Here is a 26720-nt window from a genome sequence, read left to right as displayed (position 1 = left end):
ACATCAGCGTGTTAGAATGCAGACATAAGCATTTAGTTCAAAGCAGGGCTGGTGTAGACTATGATTTGATCTGATTGGCTTTTTTGATTTTGTAATATAACAACCCAAAGACTGAATAATGCAGCAACTTATAATATAACTTAATATAATCACATAGATGCCCGATCAGTCCACCCCCACATCACCCACATATAGCTATGACCCACCCACCAACCCCTTCACGTTCAGCTACTAATTTCTACCTATTCAAAGAAAAATAAATAAATAAAAACAGAAGAGGAAATGGAGAAACAGCCCTTGTGTATGGATTTAGTTGAAAGAGGGTGATAGAGAGGGAAAAAACAGCTATAACAAACATGTCTGACACATGACAGTCAGTTCAATTCTTATTTGGGAGCAGGCTACTATATTGTAGACTCTGTCTCCAGAAATGTTAGGAAACCACCCCAAATCTTTTAAACTCAGACTTTCCCTTTAGGTTGTTCATCTCGACATTGGATGGCTGTACATTTCTTGGCTGTGATAAAGGCTGGTCTAATAAATCTGAGCTTGTTGAACTGAGTTTTATCATAGCTGTGTCACCCATTAGGGTTACGCTTAGTTTTGCAGGGATGGTTATCCCTGTGATGTCGTTAAGCACACTGAGCATAGAGGTCCATTATGAATTTAGACAAAGGCAGACCCAGTTTTACAGTTCAGGCAGAACTGGGAGTGCTGAGGCTTTATCTGTGCTGCCTATCAGGGGTATAGTATATTCTATGAACAAGACTGTATTGTGTAATTTAAGGTCAAGTGTTAAAAGTGAACTACCAGTACACAGTGCTTCCCATTTCACCTCTTCAAAATTACTCTCAAGGTCTTCTTCCCGTTTGCGTTTCACAACTAACCTATGGTTTATAAAGATTCCTGACTAAGTATCAGATATAAACCCTTTTGCAGATGGTGACATTTTACATTAACCTGCCCTATGTACAGTTTATAATAAAGTATAACTATCTTTTGATTAACAAATTGACTAATCGACTAACTGTTTCAGCCCTACAGAAGCTTGATTATGTGTTAATTTTGTAATTCATCAACGTTCAAGTAAGATAAAAATGCTGAAGGTTTACATGGATTTTTCACAGCTATACATAGACATGTTTTGGCTTGGAAATAGACTGAATGCAAAGCTGTTTTAATGGGGCATAAAAATTTAAATCCCAATAAAACATTAAATCCCAATGAGAAGTCAATTGGATGCATGCTGCTTAATAAATTAATTGAGAATTGATATGCCAGATGTAGTTCAAGGGTGTCCAAACTTTTTTGAATGGGGGCCAGATTAGATAATGTCAAAATACCTGGAGGCCAGCTGCTTTTTGGGTTATTGTAAACAAAAAATCCAATGAAAATGAGACAAAACGCAACAGTTTCATCTTCCACTGAAAATGTATTCAGCTTTTCAACACTCCTGACATTGGCAGCTGTGGTTGTCGACTTTACACTGCATTCTTTGTTTGTTTGCTTGTTTACTATCTCCTGCCTTCAAGCTATGATGGTCCTGCTGTCATGAGGTGTATGGAGGAAACAAAGTTGATTAACCAATGTTAGGGGGGAGTACATACAGTATATTTTGAAAGACAAGGTGAGGGCCGTTTAAAAGGTGTCGGCAGGCTACAATTGGACCCCAGGCCGGACTTTGGACATACCTGATGTAATTCTTCTCTCAGCGGTGCTCTGGAAACACTCAAAGTAATTTCAAATGTCATTGTTAATCCTAAATGAGGTGATACTCGAGTGGCTTAATGTATAGCTTCCTCCAGAGCTGCCTGTTGATGAAGAGCCAAGAATAGAGCCCTGCTCAGTGGGAGACAAAACCTCATGATTGATCTGAAAGGAAATCTTTGAAAGTAGTCATCAACCTCTTGACTTGAGTGTTAATTGTGAACTCTGACAGTTCATCAAGGAACATTATGTTGTCCTCCACGTGATAGTTAAAACCCCCTATGTGATTAAGCACAAACACTAAGATGTCTGTCACAGTGTAACATTATTTCCATAATTCATGTTTTTTTGCTGCACTCATGGTGGTTTTTGTTACAAGTGTTTCTCTTAACATAGGTCATATGATCGTGCCTCTTTCTTTCTTTTCCTCCTAATCTCAGGCTAAAAATGAAATCTCTTCATAATCAGCACATCGCAGTTGTCACATCACTCTCAGTGTATGTATGACTCACATCTAGAGATCTGAATTTAAGCATCTCGGAGTGGGAACTCCCTTTTGGGAATATTATTCCACCACTTGCAAGCCAGCTATTCTGTAAAAGCAATCCAACAAACAGCTTGAAGTAAACAACCTCAACTTTGGTTCAGACACAGTCTAAAAGAGCTGACCTGTACATAAGATTTGTCTGTCTACAACAGCATTTTCAGAAAGTTTCCTGAAACATCTGTGTAAATAGAAACACCAAAACAATAAGAAACAAAGTGAAGAGTCAAGAGCTCTGTGAGGCAGCTAACATCGACATGATCACACAGTGCAGGCTGTTCTCATAAACTGTTTGTACACGTACCTACGAAAAGCAATGCATCACAATTTGTGTATAACCCATGTAATATTAATATAACCCACACAAATCGGGAAGGCTGCAATCATGTGACTGGATTAAAGAAGGAAGTAGGCTACTATAAAGAGTAAAAGTCTGCATAATGAGGTAGATCGGGGTGGTTGATTGGTCAAACAAACACAGGGCTTTCCCCCAGGAGACCAGTGTTTGTGTCCTATGAGTTATTTTAAGGTACGTTGTCATGTTTCTTTAACCCTAACATATGTAACTGTACTTTCCGAATCCCAACCTATGTAACTTTACATTTAGTACTTAATGTGACAACGCCATTCATGGGGTGCAATATATGGGGACAACATTTTCACACCATCTCTCCGGGATGACATTCATACCTTAGTAACAAATGAAAAAAAGAAAGAAATTTAAACCTTATTTACTTTCTCATCTTCGCACAGCTGGCTAATTGCTGAGTGAAGTTACACAAATTGTGGGACACAGACCCCTCTGATGTCAGACAGGTGAAGGGGGCAGGGGGATATTTAGCATGTGTAATGTTTACTATTTTCACCACCCTAATTAGCATGTTAGCATGCTAATATTTGCTAAAATTATATCAAACGCAAAGCACAGCTGAGGCTGATGGGAATGCTTTTGAATAGTTTTGAAGGTATTCAGTCATAAACCAAAGTATAGGGATAATTTCACCAGATGATGGCACTAAATTAAAAGTCTAATAAGATTCTTCAGGAGGGGAATTTGAATACATGCAGCATATCTCATGGCAATCCGTCCACTAGTTGTTTCAGTCTGGACCAGACTGTTGGACTAACTAATCAACGGACCCACAGGCCAACATTGCCAAAAAGTTAAATCATCACTGAGCCTGTTTCATCCTGGTATTAACATGCACCACAGGCAATCAGATCACAAATAGACAGCGCTAAATACAAGTGTAAACAACCACCAAGAAGCATATGTTCACTTAAACAGCATGCTGAGGTGGTCTGGGACCCATTTGACCACATTTTTTTTGTAGTGTAAATGCTAATATGTCTTTATACGTCCCAGACAAGGACTACAATATCGTTAATGTGGGACATCGTTTTGCCCAATGGAGGAAGACGTGTTAAATTCTGCTGACAGCGATATCTCCAGCCCTACCAGCATAGCCGCTAACGTGACCAGCAAGCATTCTAGTGAGCAGGTAGCGAGGGTGTGGACATAAAAACTATGTTTACTATACATCTGACTTTTTAGCATAAGTGATGAGGGCATTAACGAAATCTGACCACAAGCGGTCTGCTTGAGATGCTTAATAGACACACTCGATGTGTCTTGGTTGTCCACTTTTATTTGGTTCGCAGGAATGCATGATAACACCGGGTGTAAACAGGTACATATTCTACGTCCTTTTTTTTCAGGCAGAGTAGATGGTTACGACCATAAACAAAGACCACAGCAATAGAGTTATATATTGCAATTAGTTTATTGCATATGACAGATGATAAGGATGAGGGTCGAGGGAGGCAAGGAGGAGGTCCTATGGGAGTAGGAGAGTGGATTGAGGGATTTGGAATGAAAGGATGAGGGATAGGTAGGTAGGTTTATTTTGACAACAATTAAAAAACATACATGAGTAACTGCAGATCAGTTTCATATACATTAATTAAAAATAGTCGAGGATTAAAATACACAATAAAGCCCAAAGACTTATTTCCATTGTGGTCCTCGATGACAATAAAAGCTGGCAATTGTGTCAATGACAGGCAAGAGTGGCATAGTTAAAAACAAACAACCCCCTAAAACCATGTAGGATGAAAGGATGATGGTTGCAGGGTGGGCGAATAAGGGCATGTAAGAGAGGGCAAGGAAGGAAAGTGGGGTGGGGAGGGATGATGGCAGAAATCAGGGTTGCAGTCTGGTGTAGACTGAAGGGGGAGGGCGGGATGGCACCAGGGAAGTTGAGACAGAGTCGGGGAGTTGTCTTTTCGCCTGCTTCGCCACGGATAGAGCCCCCTGGTGATTCCTGTATTCTGTGGAGAGAGACAGAGAAAAAGGAGAGATAACAGCATAAAGAAAAGACAAACAGTGGGTAGGGATGTGAGAACAGAGTCAAAAGGGAAGGAAACTTTGAAGGTGTGCTTATATACTTTTAGCGTGGAAATGGATGACATTGAGGCATGGTCTTTGTATCTGAACCTAATTCAATATTGCTCATGTCAAGCAACAAATTGGAAGACAAACCATCCAAAACTAACCGGCACAGGCTGCACTTCAAGACACCCACATCCATCATTTTCTATGTGAGCCCACATGCTGTCATTATGTCAGGATATGCTGTCCTAATGTGTCAGTGTGCATCAACTCTCCAGAGAAGCAGATATTTTCCCTGCCTCTGTCATGTCTGTCCAGAGCAGTGGTGTAGTGGAGGGTATACTTAGGTATACTGCGTATACCCAGTTCTTTTTCTATCCAGTGACAGTATACCCACCTATCAGCAAAACAGCCATTGTAATATATAGGAGAGTATGCCCACTTCCTCATCGGTAACCTACCTATCTACCTAGTAGTACACCCACCTCATCAACTACCACTACACCACTGGTCCAGAGCATGGTGTGTGTGTGCTTCAGGTGTCAGCTGATGGCAAATAATGCAGCACTACTGTACATGACATAACATCAGACCTTTTTGATGTAGCAACAACTTTCTAACTTTTAATGACTTCATCTGCTGGGTAGTTCTATAAGCAACACCGGAAGTTCAGTAATTAAATCAGGTCTTCAGCTTTTCTGTTTTCAAATGCCATCAGCTCTGCAGCTGAGCTTGGTCTGTACAAACAACATCGCTGTTTGGTTTTGTTTGTTCCGCCCATAAATGTGCCACCGCCTGTGCCATGAAAACTGAAATACCACATAAAAGCTGTTTCCTTTCTTAAATAGACGCCTTGTGTTTTTCCAGTAGGATTAAACCCATCTGTGTAAACCTGAAGACGATCCTCCCGCATACAATTTGCTTAAGAGGATGCTTCCCTTCTCACCAAATCTAAAATTTATAGGCCACAACAACCAATTCTGGCATTAAGAAACCACAGTGTTGGAGAATAAAATCTCTTAATCCTTGATACCAATTACTTCAGCACAGTTGTTTAATCACTTTATAAAGACACTGTACCTCTTCCTTTAAACCCCAGCAGAGAGTTTAACAGCAAGATTGCAACCACATCCTTTATTTTAAAGCCTGTACTTTACTGCCTGTCTTAATCGTCTTATCCACAATGGATTTTAGATGCACTTGACAGGGGGGTGATTTGAAAAGCATTGTTTTTTTGGATGTGATTAATTTTGGCTTAGTGTGGATGAAAGCCAACAGCAGAGAGGAGGAAAAATGCATCTTTATATTTAGCTGGCTTAGTGTACCAAGAGTTTCAAATTAGCCCTTTAAATATGTCAGGGATCAACCTTGTACACAGCAGATACTTGACTTTTATCAAAAAGAAAAGGTGATATTCAATTCAAGTTTTCTTGTAAGCCAGTGTGAATGGTCAAGAAACTGATAGATTATGTATGTGCTTCAATTTCTTCTTTAACATCTCCAAATGTTTTCTGTTAAACTTGTCTATTAGGTTACAAACTTTCCAAGACAACAAGATCTGTTTTTCCAAAAAATGACTTTTGTGGTGTGTAAATATTTTATGCTTTAATTTCACACTGCTTTGGCTCCCCCAAGACAAATAATTTATTTTCTAAGATATGATATAGCATCCGTGTTGTTTTCTGAGACAAGCAGAAACACAATTTGTCAAGTTTTTATTTTTTGGTGCACACTGAAGCCACGTTGAGCCAAGTAGAATATAATGAGAGATGTGTCCAAGCGAAACAGTTAATTAGTGCTACTTACAATAATAGCTTTCTTTATTTATATATCACTTGCCATACAAATAGCTGAATAATAAACCGAAGACAGATGCAAAAGTTCGAAAAACATTTAAAAAACTGAGTAAAGTAGTTAAAAACTAGAGAAGTATTCGCTGAAGAAAATGACAGGGTACATTGTGGACTGACTGTTGATGCTGATTGGCACACCTTCTGGGTAACTTTTAAACACTAATTTACCTGCATGTGTTCGCTGAGTTCTGGAAGCAGTGGAAATCAGTGGGTTTAAAACACATTTGCATTACAGGCTTTAATGCCAAACAAATGTTACACACATGATTAAACTGAACATGCAGCCATAATCAGCATATAGATGCTTTGCCATAAATACAATGGGACTGTCTGGATCTCCATAGATATTAATGCATTAGGCCATATAACTCATGATGATCACAAACTGTAAGTGATGAGCTTTCATACATTCAAACACTGAACATTAACACATGTATTTGACATATGTATTAGTGGAGTTTGTAATGTATACAATAGCAGACATATACAATTCATGTCTATTTCTTACTTGGATTACTTTTGAAACTTAATAAATGCAGGCTAATCATCATCAATAAGAACAATTAAATGCAGCAATCTACAGTGCAAAGAATCACATTTGACACATAAATTGTTTTAGTAGCATTAAACCTACCCAGTCAACATTTTTATGTTGACCATGTGGTTCATAAATGTGTTGAAAAATGGGCCACATATGGGATTGTCCATGGGTTCCATAATGCCTCCATGCCAATTGCCCACATGGGTGGGTTTACCCAAGTGGGCTGCGCATGGGTTATGCTACGGCTACCTGGGAACTGAGTGGGTAAAATGGGCATCTTATCTTGGGCCCACCTGGGTAAAACCACCCATGGGGGCAATTGGCATGGGGCCATTATGGAACCCATGGCAAATCCCATAGATGGCCCATTTTTCAGCTCATGTACTACCCACATAGGCATCACATACAAATGTTGGCTGGGTATAGGAGGATATAATCATAATAATAATGATTATAATGCACCTTATAAGACACAGCAGCAGTGTATCCATAGATCACAAAATCAAACAATTCTGTAATATACAATGAAAGTTAATAAAATGACTATCAACAAAAATCATTATGATAAATCATAGGTATAAAATTATTATTAGAAAGTCATCATCAGTGTAAGTCTTAATTTGTGTGTCATCTTTAAATCAGGCTGAATATGCCAGCTTGAAAAGGTGAGTTTTCAGATGGGATTTTAAAGTGGAAAGGGAGTCAATATTATATGTATAACAGACGTCTTTTAAAAAATAAAGTTTTGCAGCAATTAAATCTATTTTATAGAAAACATGCAGAAAATTAATCACATAATTTGACTTATGAATGGTAAATTTAAGTATAAACTACTTAATTTTTTACAGGTGAGCAAAAATCCCATAAATAAAGCAGTGTAAAGTAAAATATGAAGTTTTTTTAAAGTATTAAATTGGAAACAGACAACTTTTTAACTTTCCCCTTTTAATGGTAGGTCGCAAAGACAACCGGAGCACTTCCCTATATTCTCTGAGCCGAGCAAAAACCAACACAGGACACACTGCATTTGGTTTTCTGCAGTTACTGTTGTTCCACTGTCCACCATTTCCACTACTGGGGATAGTAGCTGCAAAGACCTTGAACTGATACTCTTTAGTAACTGGGGTAAGATGCCAATAGCTACCTTGGAAAACAAAAGCACCATCCTCTTCCTGTTTTGGTTGCACAATGGTTGAGCCTTCATTTTCCCAGGAGATAGACAGAGCTGCATAGTGACAGAAAAAAAAAACATTTACTTTATAATGATAAATTAAAGCAAAGTAACTTGTCTATTTCCACTTTAAGTTGTGGTGCACATGAGCTACCTGCTGTGATAAAGCACCACAATTCATAGCACCACCCCTGAGACAACAACTTATTGAGCTGACAGTCAATGAAATGACAGACCTGAGATCTGAAAGTGCATTTTGACACAATCCCTCTGCTCCTCCTGGATCAGCTTCAGGAATATCAGTCTGCATCAGCCTGACAGCAGAACAGGAGACGCTGACGTGAATCATAAAACTCCCGGGGCCACTGTAAATAATTGCACACTAATATTTCCCAGAGTTACGCTGGAGGTGACATCACTGAAACCACTTGACTGGATGGTAGTCTGTTTTTTTGTTTTTTTTTTGGTGAGATACAGGACAGACTGATAACAGATTATGCTGGCTTTGTATACAAATGAAATAAGGCAAGGAGAAAAAATTGATATTACACCCAGACAGATTGCTGCCTGTAAGTCACCGCTCTGTCTCAGGTTAGTGTCAGCAGCCACAGTGGAGGGCTCAAATTAATCAGACTCCTTGATTTATTTTTAAGGATAGGTTATTAAAGAACCACACTCTGAAGGTCTTATGAGCCAAACTGTGTTACATTAACAGTAACACCTCCTCAGCATGGCTCTATGGAAAGCAGTGCCTTTGGTGCATTACCTGTTAGCGTGGCTGCAAACTCTAGTTTTGTCAAGACAGAAATCTTAATGGCGAAGTCACCCTCCATGAGTCACGACACCTCAATCAAATATACATCAAAAGGGGTTTAAATATTACACCAAGTGCCATTACTGGAGTAATGATTCATTTCTATCGCGCACTGTTCTTTGATCACATTATACTTTCCTTTTGCTGCACTCCAGTAGAGAAAATGTGAAATATATGGATGAAGCAAACGACAGCCGCGGCAAAAGATGTGGTTCACCGACCACGGATCCTGCTGAGAGGAAAGTAAGAATACTAATTTTACATTTACTCAGACTGTGTTTATGTTTCAGTCAGAAATCACTCCCGGCCCTTTGAAACACTTCTATGTTCCTCAAAAGAACGCCTGAGGAGTTGAAACTTTTTTTCACAGGACAGAAAATGTATTTGACATTTATTCTGGTTTGACTTCAGCCTTGGGGAAGAATGGAAAAAATTCTTTGTGATGCCTTTAAAAAAAATAAAATAAATAAAAATCATCATGTGGTTGACATGTACTGTGGATGGAAATGGCTGCAGGTATTTGGAGCACCACACACCACGTTAATCATAATGTTTAACATTTTTAATATATATTCACCTGTTACCTCCCCTCCTGAGACCATGTCTGCTATGATATGCGAGTTAGTCCAAGGAAGTAATCCCAGGTTTATTCAAAATCTGGACAGATGTAGGAAAAACTTGAGCGTGTGTGACACAAAGTAAAAGGTTTGTTCTTCAGTTCATTTACAGAAACAAGCCGAGGCAAGTACAACATAAGACCTGTCAGCTGTTATAGATCTATCAGGACAGGGTTAATGGAAATATCCTCTTCTGGTTACAAGAGATGAAGTATAGGTCACTTTAAGATACTGTAGTCTCTGCGGTTGGCGTGGGTGGATTGATGCCAATGAAACGCCGGAGGTGGGCTGAAATGTTTCGAGCCTCTTCCCAATGAAGGTAACAGCAGGGAGTCTGTGATGCTGTGAGAAACTCATCATTCCTTTGCAGGACATTTTGAAATGCATAGAGCTAGACTTGAAGCTGAGGAATTTGACTGACGCATTGGAAAGCAGTGAATCTTCCTTTCCTTGTAATGATATTTGGATACATTTACATGCACACAATAATGATGCTATACTGCAAGCAAAGCAATTGTGTTTTTAAGCTGCTTATGTGAATGCATGGCTGCTTCTCATTATAAGCAAAGAATATTTTTTTGATCATACAGGGGTTGTTTTGATGTGGAAAAATTCCAGGACACTTGCAGAAAACACAAAACATTTCAAACAAGAGCTGCGGAGCAGCAGTGTTGTTCTTTACCAGGCTCAGCATCTGAGTTTAGCATATTAGCATGCTAGCATTTGCTCATTAGTACCACAGTCTGTAAAGATAATAGATGTAGTCATTGTGATATCACCCATTGGTTTGTGGACTCTTATTTTGAAGCCTTGAGTTTGGCACTTTGTCCGTTGCCATCTTGTTTTTTTTGAAGCCAGAAGTGACCATATTTGGGTGAGAGGCCGGAGCTGTGGAGGAGCAAGGGGTAGATCTGACTGAGAAGCCGAGGACACTATCGGCAGACAGCCTGTCACTCAAAGCAGCCCGCCCATATGTGTAACTTCAAGCCTTAAGAAAATGTAAATGGCTGAGTTATAAAAAAAAAAAAAAAATCCCTCCCCTTACAGTTGTCATGAATGTTGCAATTAGCTAAAGAGACTAGTATTTTCTACCGGTCTGTAAATATGTTTATTTCTGCCATCAAGTTTGGGCATTTTAACATGGAGGTCAATAGGGATTGACTGACTTCTGGAGCCAGCCTCAAGTGACCGTTCAAAGGTTGCCGCTTGAATAGCACTGAACAGAAGGTACAGCTGATGCTCAGTGTCATTAGTTTTGTAGTTCATCCCCGAGGAAGACCTAAATGTCTGAAACTAATTTCATGGCAGTGCACCCAATAGTTGTCAAGAGATTTCACTCAAAACCACAAATGTCAACCTCATCAAAGTGATTAGGATTCATCCTCTGGGAACCCCAAATGTTTATACTAAATTCGATGACAGTCTGTGAAGCATACTGAAAAATTTATATTCAAATGAAGTACATTTACTCCCATAAAAATGACTTGAGTAAAAGTAAAAAAAAGGTACTTGGTTAATAAATTACTCAAAATACAATCCATTTTATTATTCTTAAGGGTGCGTGTGCCAGTGCAACAAAATCGATGTGTTGTTACACATGAAAAATTAATATGGCTAGCAAGCTACATTTTCCCCTACAGTATGTATAACTTACTCCAATGTGCTTGCAGAAGTTAGAAGAGATTTTAAGCTGAGATCTCACTTTTTTTAGGGAAGCACAGCAAGCACTTCATCACTTAAGGGATGTCTTTTGGTATAATCAGTGTTGTGGTCAGGGATTGTCGCTTGTCTCTTGCTTTGGTTTTGCTTCGTCATCATTGCATCATGGTCAGAAGACAGGTGGTACTTCTTTTTCTTTCAGGCAGCTTGAAACTTGGCATCAGTAGCCTTGCTCTTCACGCCCTCTTCCCCTCTATACTCACTCCCTGCATTTACAGCAGACCGGTAACAAAGGTATAAACGGCAAATGTAGTGAAGTAAAAAGTAGATTATTGTCTCAAAATTAAACACGAGTAAAGAGTAGGAGTGCAGTTTAACCCTATGGGCCCTAGGCCTTTTTTGGGGGTATTTTTACTGCCTTTACTTTTAAGCTCATATCACAGTCATTATAAAGGCTACATACACATGCTATATCTTGTTTTTTTCAGGACAATCTGGGCTATCCAGATTTGCCATCATTCTATGTCCCTATGTGCCTGTATTTTATATTAATTTTGATATCAGTGAAAAAAACAAATCCGTGTAACTAAATTCTTACATTTTTACATGTATCTCACCATAGCAAGTTGGAAGTTGACATATTCTGCCATATATGAAGAGGGGAGACTCTCTGGAATCTGGCAATATAAGAACCATGATGCTGGGACATTCTGTCACTTCACAGCTGTCCAAAACATGTGGTTTGTGCCAGGCGGACATGATTGCCAGTATTTTTTCATTATTGCAAGAAATTCCATTGACTCATTCACAAGTCAAAAATGTGTTTTATCTGAAAGAAACATGCAATATTTACATCTAAGATCATAGAAAAATAGTCAACCAAGTGCAGTGATGTCCTCCAAGATAATATTTGCCACTTTGTTTGCAGTAAAAAAAAAATTCTGTTTTCTTGTTGACATAATTAGGCTACAGTTGTCTGGGTGTGCAAAGGTGAAGTGCGTTGGTTTTGTCATACAAAGTTTGAAGAAGTGTCAACTGGACAATATGGAGATATTTGCATCTTGAAAGCTGGACTACAAATGTGGATAGACAGGGAGAAACACACGCAAGCCTAAGATGTGGTAAGATGCGATATTCCTCACTATATGAAGTGACTGATAAGATCTATATAATGGGCTGTAAAGAAATTAGTCTGGTTTTTATTTTGTAGACAATAGATCTGGATTTATAGCATGATGGGATGACAGCACAATGATGTGCTGTGATGTGTGTCATTGGAAAGCTCTGGTCCTGCGCTTTCATGTGATATGCATGGCATTTCTGTGCGAGCCTGCGTTCGCGAGTAATCCATCCAAGAGTAATGTGTGTGCAGAGCTGTATGAAAGCTCTGTTATACATCATTTTAGTGTAAATTTATCATGTTTTTTCGCTGTGAAAACATTGGACTACCGACAAGTGCTTGTCGCGGAGAAAAATCCATGGAGAAGAACAGGTGTGAATTTGGATGCCCTATGCGTTGTTTGGGCCCATAGGGTTAAAGGACCACGAAAAGCCCTTGTTCTTTAAGAACAAAAGACAAACAAGTTTTTACTCATGCGCACTATTGTAATGTGTTACTACCCACCCCTGGAACAGCCCAGTCTTACTCTGAATTCGTCGAAATCCATGCTTGGGCAGTGACCTGGGGCGTCACACACCAGCGTTGGCATGATACACGGCTGGTCGCTGTTATAGTTTAACGGTGCCCAGCAGCATCACGAGGAAGCCTAACCACGTGCTTTTGTTGCTTAAACTCAACTATGTGTCTCTATAGCCTAAAACCAACCACATGCATTTGTTGTTGAAGGGAAAAATACATAATTCCACGGTGCTGTACCAATGTTGGGCATTTATTTTGAAAGAGACTGTATGTAAACAATACAATTTTGAAAGAAGACAATGCATGTAACAGGCAGAACTTGACAAGGCATCCCAGAACATCAACAACCAACACACCCAGGGTACCTTGCACATCGTATCTGGACGTGAAAGTCCATGACCAAATGTCGATATGTGAGGTGGAAGTGAGACTGTGTTGCCTGGAAATAATTGTTGAGATATTTGTGTAAAGTAGACCACCGACAGGCAGATCAACAGCCCTATCCAAAGACAACATTTCAGAAAACAGAAAAGTATTTCAGGACTTTCCAGGCTTCACAGTCTGGCCCCTGAAGAACAGAGTGAACTGGATGTCTGTCGTTTTTGTGTTGCCTTCTGAAGAAAGCTGCAAGGCAGATTCAGTCCAGCAGACGGAACTACTCAACTGATATTAATGTGATGACACAGGACTGACAGAAACCATGACCTCTGCAGGAACTCAATATGAAAGAAGTCAAACCCAAGAATTTTGAAAACAGGTCATGGAAATTTTTATTGTTACTTTTTTTCCCCTATGTGGTATCACTCCCTCACCACCACTGAGTGTCTGCTGTGTATGGGTAGAGCTGCTGGGAGGAAAAAACACAAATATCTGGAAAAACTGAAAGGTCATCGGAATAACAATTGATCCATATCCACGCTTTGTAGACACTGAAATGAGGCCAGATATCAGGTCTCCTGACATGTTTGTATGTAGCTCAGGGAAGTGACGTTACCCTAAACAAAGCCTGAAGGCATATAGATGTCTGCTTTGAAGAAGGACTTGTCTGTCTGATCAAAATCACGATGACTTCAGAGGGTGCTTAGTTGTCAGTGCAGATGTTGGTAACAGATACTGATGGTAGAGACAAGTCTCTCAGCTGTGATGTGATTCTCAGTCCCAAATCTTAACAGACACATATAATACATCAAGATAAGATCTGCAAAAGAAAATGCAAATGAATGTGCGTTTCCATCCACTGCTTTTAGTTCCACTGCTGAGTTGAATGCATCGAGATAAAAGCTAACTCTCCAGTCAGGTGCCGTTAAGCTGTTGTAAAAACGGATGCTGCAATGAGATGATGAAATTAAAAGGACCAGTCAAACCTCAAACTAATTAAAACAATGTAGATGTAACATGATGGAAATGTTGCATTGCAAATTTGAGGAAGGTTACAATCTCGTCATTGTTTCGCACAAATCTTCAACATGTTCTCATCCCAATCAATACATTCTCACTCCATCCTCGTCACATATTGACATTTGGTCATAGACTTCCCACGTCCACATACGACGTGCAAGGTACCCTGGGTGCGTTGGTTGTTGATGTTGTTGGACACCGTGTCAAGTTCTTTCAAAACACACTTTTGTTTTCACAGGAAATTTAACGTAACATACAGTCTCTTTCAAAATAAATGCACTACGTTGGTACAACACTGCCAGCTGACCTTCAACTAACCCTTCAACAACAAAAACACGTGGTTGGGTTTAGGAAAAAAGAACAGGGTCTGGCTTCAGAATCTTTCAGGACGCTAACACCACTCTCTTGGGTATAACTTGGTGTTTGTTAGACCACAAACGACTTTTGCTGCCTTAACTTTCGTCCTTGTCACGCTGCATTTCCCCCTGATGCTACTTGGCGCCATTGAACTATAACGGCAACCGGCTGTGTATCAGGCCGATGTTAAAGGACGCCCTTTTTCGTTGGTTTCTGACGCCACAAGTCACTGCCCAAGTGCCAGATTTTGACAACTTCGTAGTGAGACCAGGCTCTCCCAACTCATCCAATATCCCAGCTTGGTCAGTGGAGTTTCACATCTACATATGACATGTTAGGTATGCCATGTCAATTTACGTTTGTTACATGTATTGCGTCTCTTCAAAATACACTTCTGTTTTCACATTAATTTGTACAGTTTCTGCTCATTAGATGCAAACAGTCTTGCAACGTTGGTAAAACACTTTGTATATGTCTATTTCCTTGTGCAACAAAAGCATGTGATTAGGTTTAGAAAAAAACATCATACTGTAGTTTGGCTCAACATTCACCAACCCTGGGTGGTGTTATAAACTCACACCACCCAAGTGTCTGATGACGAAATCACTGGCAAAGCAGCAGTATTTGACGAGTTATTAATGAGAACAAATTAAGTCTGTTTCAGTTGCATCCTGTTGCATCTTGCTTTAATTGATACACCAACTTCTTCACTTAAGCCAGTGTGAAAACTTTTTTGTCTTTATGAAAGAAGAAGAAGGAGGGGGTGTATGGAAACACACTTATTGCAGAATCAGTGACATCTCTTAAATCACCTCTTGAAACGTATCTTTTTTCTTTGATAATGCTAGCACACTGTTTTCTTTCCAACATGTTTTATGTGTTTTATTACTATTATTATTGTTTTAACTTATATATATCATCCATCCATCCATCCAATTTCGTAACCGCTTATCCCCTTGTTGGTCGTGGGGGGGCTGGAGCCTATCCCAGCTGACACTGGGCGAGAGGCAGAGTACACCTTGGACAGACTATCACAGGGCTGACACATAGAGCCAGACAACCATTCACACTCACATTCACACCTACGGACAATTTAGAGTCACCAGTTAACCAGCATGTATTTGGACTGTGGGAGGAAGACGGAGTACCCAGAGAAAATCCATGCTGACACAGGGAGAACATGCAAACTCCAAACAGAAGGGCTCCCTCCTGGGATCAAACCAGGAACCCTCTCGCTGTGAGGCAACAGTGCTAACCACCACACCACCGTTCCGCCTATATGTATCAATTTTGGGATTTTATTCCATTTTATTTTTGTATTTTTTTTTTTTAATTTATGTGATTTTATTTGCCTGATTGCAGCCCTGAGATGTTTTAATCCTGGTTTAACCATTTAAAGAACATTGTAACTTTGCTGCATAAACAAAGTTTATCATCATTATTATTATTTATTATTATTAACTGACCCTGCTGCTTTTTATGTCTGTGTCTCTCTAGGATGTAATACAGAGTGGGACGAGATCGGCTGCTGGCTGAGAGCTGAAGTCGGGCAGGTGGTCAACGTGTCATGTTCTGATGTCTTCCAGCATTTCTCCAGCAATCAAGGTTGGTTTCCATGTTGATTCAAATCTCAGTGAACAAAAATACCAACATTCCAGTCATATAATCAATAAAACAGTTAAAATACAGAGTGTAATGTGGAAGTCCAATTCTCTGCTGGTGCACTGTTGCTCCACCACTACTAGAGTTGTCTGTTCTGTATAATCTGCAGCACTAATGCAGTCAGAGTTTCTCTGATGGAGGAGCACAGTATGAATTATTCATGTATGTTTGTTGGCAAGAATATATATATATATATATATATATATATATATATATATATATATATATATATATATATATATATACATACATGCTCTGGGAGGTTTCTGGCAGAAGAAATGATGTGAAATCTTGTCTGCGGGGTTCACATCACAGTCTGACTTGCTCCTGGGCTGTTGAGAGATTTGTGTTTCCAGAGAGATGAAGACGCCAAGAGAGACAGACTCTGAAGTAACAATAATACGGTCATGAGAATAAAAGTTGTGTTGTTAATAGGTCTCATATTTATCGTTAATAGCAGTCAACACAATGAAGTGTTGTGTAATAAGTACACATTGCAATCAATTATTAATCATTTGCATCTGTAAAATAGTGTTTATAGGACAGCTAGTTAATTTTTAAAATGTGGGAGCCTTTATCTTGCAGTTGAAAGACACAGAGACGTAAATAAAAAATGTGGGACTGTTTGTACTCTCTTGTCCTGATAGGATTGTCATTATGACGGCATTATTAAGTGACGTAAGCTCAGAATCATTAAGGCATAATGTTCTTTCCCGTCTTACCTTGATTGAAATTGTGGCTTATTATGATCTAAAATGCAGATCACTCAAGCAGAGCAGAGTTTTTGCTTTCAGCGGTGCAGTTGGCAGCTTTTGTTCTTGTTTGCTCAGCTCAAAAGGGAACAGAGAGAAAACCCCACTGCTATGCATTTCTGTGTGTCTTTGTTCAAACAGTCCAGCTAAAGCCCGCACGTGCTATCTGAGGCACACACATTTTTGATGTACAATCCCACAGACACAGGGAAGTGCAGGGAGAGATCCAGCTGACAGCCTTTTCCCGACACCTGCTGTTTCCAAATAGATGTAAACCAGAAGTGAAATGTCAGTAGACTTCACATGAAAGCATCAGATTTTTTCTAACTGAAAGCACAAATGGAATGAAATGATCCAAGAGAGGAAATGCCAAGTGTAGCGGTGCAAATGTGCGCAGGGGTGACAACTTTCCCCAACAGTGTACGTCATTTAGAACAGTGGTTCTCAACCAGGGGTCCAGGGACCCCCATGGAAGGGGGGGGGTAGTTCGGTCTCATTCCAAAGTCATCAAATACCGGTGCTTAAGCAGTGGCTTCCTTTTGTTGCTTAAACCTAACTGTGTGAGTGTTGGTTTTGGCTTACTGCCTTTATTAGATAGGACAGTCTAAGCATGAAGGGCAGAGAGAGAGGGGTTGACGTACAGCAAGGGGCCACAGGCTGAATTCAAACCCGTGGCTGCCGTAGTCAGAACATTGCCTTCGTATATGGGATGCCTGCTCTACGCACTAAGCCACAGGACGCCCCATGCATTTGTTGTTGAATGAAAAAAACATCAATATGCTATAGTGCTTTTATTTTGAAAGAGACTGTATGCTAACTGCACATTTCCCGTAAAAACTGAAGTGTATTTTGAAAAGGCACAATGCATGTAACAGGCTCAAGTTGACATGGCATCTAACAACCAACGCACCCAGGGCACCTTGCACCTCATATGTCGATGTTGAGAGTCCATGACCAAATATGTGACGAGGTCGGAGTGAGAATGTGTTGGAGCAAGAGCCATAAGAGCGATTATTCTGAACACTGGTTTCACTTCCTCTACAATTGTCACCTCAATTAAAGTTGACAGCCAAAGAATTCTGGTCTTAATCAAATCTCACAACCCACATCTTTTCAGATGGAGGTCCCTGAAGCGAAACCTTATTAAATGGGAGTCCGTGACCTTATGTGTATCAATTTAGGGGTCCTTGAAAGGAAAAAGGTTGAGAACCAGTGATTCAGAAACAGAGATCTGATGTCACAATAGTGTTTCTCAATCTCAAGAACATAACTTAAATGTAAGTCTGTTTGAAGCAGTTAGATAAGCTTTTTGTTGTCAGTGGCTACAGGATTTTTAAGACGTAAAGCTTTGACTGATGTTTTGATAAAACTATTAGTGTAGTAAATTAATTTATGAAGTTTATGTTTAATGTTTATGAGTAAATATAATTGTTAATTAGTCTGGTGGCAAGCACACAAGACAAACTGTAATATTCAGTTTATTATTCAGAATATTAACATTTTTTTACAGGGCTGAAGGGCCAAAATATGAGTGGTTTAGGGAATATTTATATTCCTCAGCTGAGAGAAATGTAGGCCACATCAGTGTGGAATAAATAGACTCTCTCTGGCACACCAAAAACTAAATGTGAAAACTCTTTGGTGATTAGACCCCATCATGATGTCATTAATTCCAGGAGGGTGTTAAAGTAGTAGATTAGGGATTCCCCTTGTGGAGTCTAGATGCTGGTGGTGGTGATGAAATGAGATGAAGAGGGAGCTGAGGATCTGGATGTGAAGAGAAGTTGGATTTGATGAGCTTGTCCTGAGCTCTGGATAAGGTGGCTGGAGGTGAATGGAGTGGAGAAGGGTGTGACGATTCCACCTAAAATGACAGCTGACAGGAGCAGAGAGGAGAACAGATTTAAAGTTTGACAGCAGCAACATGAATGGCTGAAGATTGTGACAAAGTTTGATTGACTAACCTGGGAGAGGGAACGCCCACACTCAGCTGATTGGAGTAAGCCGTGGGAGTGGGATGGAGAGAGAATTGTGAATGAATGTAGCATAAAAAAAGTCCTCCTGACTGAACTGACTGAGCTTCATTAAGTCCAGCAATATATAATATGGGATATTGTGCCTGGTTTATGCGTTTTGCTGAGTCAATGGACTGACAAGAAACAGATTTATTTTCCTTACTGAACAAACATTTTCAAGAACCCAGGAACCTTTTCAGGAACTCATGCTTTCACTGAAGGAACCAGGGTCTCAGTTTCATTCCTCCTCACAGCTGAATGTCACAAGCAGTAGAGGAAGAAGTACTCACATCTTTACCAATTCAACTGTGTAGAATAGTCTGTCACGAGTAAAAGTCATGCACTCAAAATTTAACTTAAGTCCAGAAGGATTTAAAATATACTTAAAGGTATACTCTGCGGGATTTTCCTATAAAACAATGTAAACTGTTACAGAAGTAATCCCTTTCTATCATCACTCATGACCCACTAAGTGCATGGCCATGTATTTGTTTGCAGAGACTCTGACCTCTACCTGTGTTTTCGTCTTATTCTCTAAGCTTGGGACTTTTATGGGTGTGTACCCCTAGAATGCTCAGGTAAGGTCAGGGCCTCATGAAAAGGGTGCAACCAGGTGCCAGACCGAAAGCAGCAGACATAGCGCTGAAAAAAATGAGGTAAAATACTAAATGAGAGTAAATCTGGGGCTGGATTTTACTTTCACTTTCACTGGTAAGCATGTTTGCAAACAGTAACTGTCAATCCTGCATGTAATACCTTTGAGGTATAAAATAAAAGTACTCGATTATGCAGAATGGCCCATTGGATTATAATTACTTATGCTTTTATGTGTAAAAATCACATGTTGCTGTTGCAGCTGGTAAGGGCTGGGTTAATTTGAACAGATTTATATACTGCCGGGGATCTTAATCTATAATGATAGGGCTACTTGATCATGGCAAAAATTGTAACAATGATAATTTGGCCAATATTGAGACTACAATTATACATCATGATCACTCATTTAGGGCACAGTGGTTAGCACTGTCGGATGGGGGAGCCCTTCTGTGCAGAGTTTGCATGTTCCCCCATGTCAGCGTGGGTTTTCTCCACGTTTCCTTCGACACTCCAAAGACACAGTCCAGGGTGTACCCCACCTCTTGCCCAATGTCAGCTGGGATAGACTTGAGCCACCCCACAACCCCCAAAAGGATAAGTGGTTATGGAAAAAGAATTAACTCACTGACTCTGGAAACATCATACATTTATTAACTTTAAACTTGTCTTCTTAACAGTGGATTTTCTTGAACTCCAAATGTAATTCAACTGAAAAACAGGTCGAGGTGAACTAAACAGGCCAAAGCTTGGCTGAGAGTGAGCTTGGGCTTTAAGGGAGGGCTGAAAGTACATCGCTGTAAAGCAAAGGGATGCACTAGATTTATAACACAGGACAAAACAAGAGCATCATTGCAAAAATGTAATGCTGTGCAAAAATAGTTTTATCTCCATTATCTTATTTTCATCATAGTTGGAAGCCAAATTGAAAGTAAAAGTTGATTAATAGCCCAGCCAAACATCATAATTCAATTGTTAATTATATTTTGTATGGATTATCTGAATCTACAAAGTCATTAAAGTTATCAAATAAATGTAATGGAACAAAAAAAAGTACAATATTTGCCTCTGAAATGTAGCGGACAAATAAAAATAGAAATGCTAATACAATATAAGTACCTCAAATTTCTATATATATGTCTTTGTATATTTCAATTTAATTCAAACGATATCTTTTTGAAGAAGTTCCTTAGATGTAAATGAAGCCACAGAGAGGTTTAAGAAGAAAGTTAAGAATAAGGAATTGGTTGTGCTTCTGAATCATATGATGTGCAATGGTGGAATCACTTGAAACCATTTGACCCTCTCCTCATCTCCTTGCTGTCTGCTCCCACATCAGGGTATGTTTACAGGAACTGTACGGTTGACGGCTGGTCAGAAATGTATCCACCCTACGAGGAGGCCTGTGCTTTCAGTGACGACAGCGAGCCTGAATCTGAGGTATACACACGTTGTTGTAATCAAGCCAATCAGTTAAGCACATTCATATTGTTTCTGTTTCCTCTCCGCTCTTCCTCCCTCGCTGCTTCCTTTTCATTTCAGATCTATTTGTAGGTGTAGTGCAAAATGCATTTGTGATGTTTTTGTTCCAAGAATACATGTAAGCATTTCAGGTGAGGTCTTATGTGTGTTTGATACAATGCTGTGAAATGAATTTAGGCGCCATTAAAGTTTTTTCTGGATGATGAGTTTTGATATATGTGTAACTTTTCATCCCAATTCCAAAGTTTTATTTTTTATTGATTTGATAATGAAATCACATCTAAGTGGAAGTTCAATCAATACTTGTTAACATAAGCTACTCTCTCTTAAAGCCTCAATCCTCTGGTGTCTGAGAGAGAGTCTGATTTTGTGGACCCACAGAATGTTTCCTTTCTTTTTTATACCCAAATGAGCTTTGCTCTATTGTAGTGTTCTCAGTTCTGAAACAGGAAATGCACCCATACACTCAGAACATTCCTCTGGGTGCTCTCAGTGTCATCTTTAAAGCCCAGCTCAGACCAAAGAGATGTGTTGAAACAGGCAACTACTTGCAATGCACCGTTCTGCAATGTTCTAAAAACCTGCTGGTTCACACCAGCAGCAGCCACCCACCGGACAACACTGGTACACAATGAGGATGGAAACAGAGGGCCAGGCGAGAACGGTTCACCTGCAAGCAGGCGAACGCATCGTCTGCGGCCATTTTGACTTGACCAGCGTACTTCACTACAAGCCGAATTGGCTGTTGAAACAGCTTTACATTGTAAAAGCTTGATCAGCTGAGTTGCAGGTGACACCATCAGCTGGCTCAAGTCGAGCTCAGACTGGTCAGTTCACACCACTGCAACTTTTCTTTGCAGCATTCTAAAGCTGCTTTGTTTCGTTGTGAATCTTTGGACTGAACTGTGCTTAACACTGGCTCCCAACCTGGTCACCAAAGTTTCAAGGGGGGCAAGGCCTTCTTGATTTTAAGGAGAAAAGTGTTTTTCAGTATGCAGTAGGCCTGTATCTCAGCATTGCATTCATTTCTGTGAAGAAGACTCAATAATATTGCAAAGGGCAGAGTGAAGACCTGAGCACAAGCTATATTCACAGAACCTTCCCTCTTCTAAACAGCCTTGTCCTACATTAGAAAAGTATGCAGTGAAAACAACCAATGAGCTAATAGAAAAATGGCTGAGCATCAGGGAGAAGAAAATGCTGAGTTGTAAAAAAAATAAATAAATAAAAAGCCCATATGATGGTTTAAAAAAAAATACATAATGCAGATGCAAACAGATAATTGTGTGAAAAGAAATGTGAGGAGAACTCATCTCTGAGGCAATATACACAGGAAATAACAACACAAACTTCTCACAGTTATTGCGTATTTGGGTAGAGTTGAGTTGTTCTGTACTGTTTTTGTTATGCAATGAATATATTATTGAAAATATCCATAAAATATGTCACTTAGTCAGGGGTTGTCTGTTTGGTAGGTTGGGAACCACCACCCTGTGACATCACACATGACACTTTTATCTTTGATAGCGTCATATTCTCCTCACTCTCTGTTTCTGTCTCTGCAGACGAGTTACCTCTCCACGTTCAGACAGGTCTACACTGTGGGCTACGCCACTTCGCTCATCTCCCTCATTACAGCCATCGTGGTGTTCACAGCCTTCAGGTAAGACCAGAAAAGCACAGTGTCCTACTTACACGCACAAATAAGGGCAATAAAAGGGGACAACAACTAGGATGCTTACGCACACAACATGTATGAAGTTAAAACCCTAAACTGGAGTGTTAAGAGTGGCAATGAGCAAGAATTAAAGAGACGATTATAGCTATAACATGTTCCAACAGACACAAATATCCAAATAATCAAATGATCGACTGTCAGATCAATAAAGGCCCAGTAAAGCCTTTGTTACATAGTGGCTTGGGAATCTACAAGTAGTACTGTTTGTGTTTCTTTTAGGAAGTTCCGCTGCACCAGAAACTACATCCACATCAACCTGTTCTCCTCCTTCGTCCTGAGAGCCAGCGCTGTTTTCATTAAAGACACCGTGCTGTTCGCTGACGAGACCCTGGACCACTGCTCCGTGTCCACGGTGAGCACGCTAATTAGCCAATCATGTTCCCATTGTAAAGCAGATTCCCACATCTGCTGTATGATTGAGTTAGCAATGGAAAGCGTAGTGACAGAAGGGGGACACATTATGAATGATGGCTGTTGTTTTTCAGTAAAATCCCTTCATTTTTTCTACAGTAACAAAATGAAACTGTACCTGTACTGAAACTGTGTTTTTGAAGAGGGAGGGCCGTCCATGTGGCCTGTAGTTGAGATGGAAGGTACTCGACTTTCACCTTTTACACCACAGAAAAACATTTTTATATAGTCATTTTTATATAATCAATCAATAACCAGCTGAGCAATCCCAGCAGGACGTCCCTTTAAATGTATTCTCTCTTCAGAGTGTTCTGACAGTGCTTTGTTGAAGGACATTTTATTACAAAATAATGACATTTTATGGAAAGAAACCAACACATATGCAATAATGGCCTGAACTGAGAGTTTGCTTTTAAGGTGGTGACGCTGATGGAAACAGTGAATCATCTTTTTGTGTAGCTACAGAATGTTTATCGTCGAGAAGTCGAAGTTGGAGTACTTTTGAGTCGTTTAAGAAATTGCTTTAGGAGTTAGAAGCTTGTCGAAGACTTTTTATTTCTTTTTCAGACACACTTTAGCAATGGCACCTTTTCAAATCCTTCATCACAGCTGCTCCGATCTGTCAATAAACTCATCACAAACTCTTTATTTCTCGCATTTGTGCTACAAACATAGCGAAGAATATTTTTACATGTAAGGAAATATGAAGACAAAGACTAGATTTGTATATCGTCGTTGTCCACTGAAAACCATGAATCCACAGATGAGCTGGGTTTGAATTTTTCCGACCATTTAAAACCATTTTTTAACCATTTAAAAAGAACTAGGAATATCTGAGAAATGCATCGTCACAAATGTTTTCTGAGCACATAATGAATTGAAACTTTGGACATGTTTACTAAACGTCTACAGAGTTGAGAAAGGCAAGTATAATGCCATTTCAAAAAGCAAACACCAGAGTAACAGTAAGTAGTATATGAATAAATATATGAAAAATATACAACCTCTAACTGCTACAATCTCCATTTTTGGGCTGTAGCTTTATTTTTAGACTGTGTAATGTCAGTTTATATCATCAAAGACCAACTTTCTGTTTTTGTCTTAACAACAGTCACACTGTGTGCCCCTTCAGTGTTAAATGATGACACATCCAGTCGTAACTTTGCTTTGCTGTGTCCTCTCTAGACAGCGTGCAAGTCAGCCGTGGCTTTCTTCCAGTTCAGCATTCTGGCCAATTACTTCTGGTTGCTGGTGGAGGGCATGTATCTGCAGACGCTGCTCGCCCTGACCTTTGTCTCTCAGAGGAAATATTTCTGGTGGTACATCCTGATTGGTTGGGGTGAGTATGGGGACGACTGGAGGAGGTCGTCTGAGGATAAGCAGGCCCATGACAGCCTAACAATTAAAGTGATGGTTGGATACAGTACAGGCCAAAAGTTTGGACACACCTTCTCATTCAATGCGTTTTCTTTATTTTCATGACTATTTACATTGTAGATTCTCACTGAAGGCATCAAAACTATGAATGAACACATGTGGAGTTATGTACTTAACAAAAAAAGGTGAAATAACTGAAAACATGTTTTATATTCTAGTTTCTTCAAAATAGCCACCCTTTGCTCTGATTACTGCTTTGCACACTCTTGGCATTCTCTCCTTGAGCTTCAAGAGGTAGTCACCTGAAATGGTTTCCACTTCACAGGTGTGCCTTATCAGGGTTAATTAGTGGAATTTCTTGCTTTATCAATGGGGTTGGGACCATCAGTTGTGTTGTGCAGAAGTCAGGTTAATACACAGCCAACAGCCCTATTGGACAACTGTTAAAATTCATATTATGGCAAGAACCAATCAGCTAACTAAAGAAAAACGAGTGGCCATCATTACTTTAAGAAATGAAGGTCAGTCAGTCCGGAAAATTGCAAAAACTTTAAATGTGTCCCCAAGTGGAGTCGCAAAAACCATCAAGCGCTACAACGAAACTGGCACACATGAGGACCGACCCAGGAAAGGAAGACCAAGAGTCACCTCTGCTTCTGAGGATAAGTTCATCCGAGTCACCAGCCTCAGAAATGGCAAGTTAACAGCACCTCAGATCAGAGACCAGATGAATGCCACACAGAGTTCTAGCAGCAGACCCATCTCTAGAACAACTGTTAAGAGGAGACTGCGCCAATCAGGCCTTCATGGTCAAATAGCTGCTAGGAAACCACTGCTAAGGAGAGGCAACAAGCAGAAGAGATTTGTTTGGGCCAAGAAACACAAGGAATGGACATTAGACCAGTGGAAATCTGTGCTTTGGTCTGATGAGTCCAAATTTGAGATCTTTGGTTCCAACCGCCGTGTCTTTGTGAGACGCAGAAAAGGTGAACGGATGGATTCCACATGCCTGGTTCCCACTGTGAAGCATGGAGGAGGAGGTGTGATGGTGTGGGGGTGTTTTGCTGGTGACACTGTTGGGGATTTATTCAAAATTGAAGGCACACTGAACCAGCATGGCTACCACAGCATCCTGCAGCGACATGCCATCCCATCCGGTTTGCCTTTAGTTGGACGATCATTTATTTTTCAACAGGACAATGACCCCAAACACACCTCCAGGCTGTGTAAGGGCTATTTGACCAAGAAGGAGAGTGATGGAGTGCTGCGGCAGATGACCTGGCCTCCACAGTCACCGGACCTGAACCCAATCGAGATGGTTTGGGGTGAGCTGGACCGCAGAGTGAAGGCAAAGGGGCCAACAAGTGCTAAACACCTCTGGGAACTCCTTCAAGACTGTTGGAAAACCATTTCAGGTGACTACCTCTTGAAGCTCATGGAGAGAATGCCAAGAGTGTGCAAAGCAGTAATCAGAGCAAAGGGTGGCTATTTTGAAGAAACTAGAATATAAAACATGTTTTCAGTTATTTCACCTTTTTTTGTTAAGTACATAACTCCACATGTGTTCATTCATAGTTTTGATGCCTTCAGTGAGAATCTACAATGTAAATAGTCATGAAAATAAAGAAAACGCATTGAATGAGAAGGTGTGTCCAAACTTTTGGCCTGTACTGTATATATACATACACACACACACACAATATTCACCTATATATATATATATATATATATATATATGACCTAATATATTTGTGTTTTTGTATGTTTGTGTTCAGCAGTCTCTTGTGAAGCGTAATGGAGTCCATTGTTTGTGGTGTTGTTGTGTTACAGTACACTGAATGATACAGTGGGGTTTTATCTTTGTATTGTTATGCACAATACATGCACATTTGGGTTAGTAAATCTACTTCCAGACCATAATTCAGTCCCAAAAACCTGGCAACATTTTATTTACACAGTAGCTGTCCCTGAGCAGAGAGGGAGGCTCTTGTTTCCTC

At 39.9% G+C, this 26720-nt stretch overlaps 1 protein-coding gene across 1 annotated transcript in view; it reads left to right on the top strand.

Annotated features, from left to right (window-relative positions):
* LOC117272525 (pituitary adenylate cyclase-activating polypeptide type I receptor) overlaps positions 1–26720 on the top strand; it is a 51546-nt gene that overhangs the window by 6353 nt on the left and 18473 nt on the right. The window contains exons 3-7 of the mRNA XM_033651494.2: positions 16190–16297; positions 21055–21155; positions 22763–22860; positions 23155–23287; positions 24532–24685. Of these exons, the coding sequence (XP_033507385.2) occupies positions 16190–16297; positions 21055–21155; positions 22763–22860; positions 23155–23287; positions 24532–24685 (594 nt within the window). The remainder of the gene's footprint in view (positions 1–16189; positions 16298–21054; positions 21156–22762; positions 22861–23154; positions 23288–24531; positions 24686–26720) is intronic.

The sequence above is a fragment of the Epinephelus lanceolatus genome, chromosome 12 (genome assembly GCF_041903045.1).
Source record: "Epinephelus lanceolatus isolate andai-2023 chromosome 12, ASM4190304v1, whole genome shotgun sequence".
Lineage (NCBI taxonomy): Eukaryota > Metazoa > Chordata > Actinopteri > Perciformes > Serranidae > Epinephelus > Epinephelus lanceolatus.
This window is presented reverse-complemented; position numbering and strand designations above follow the sequence as displayed.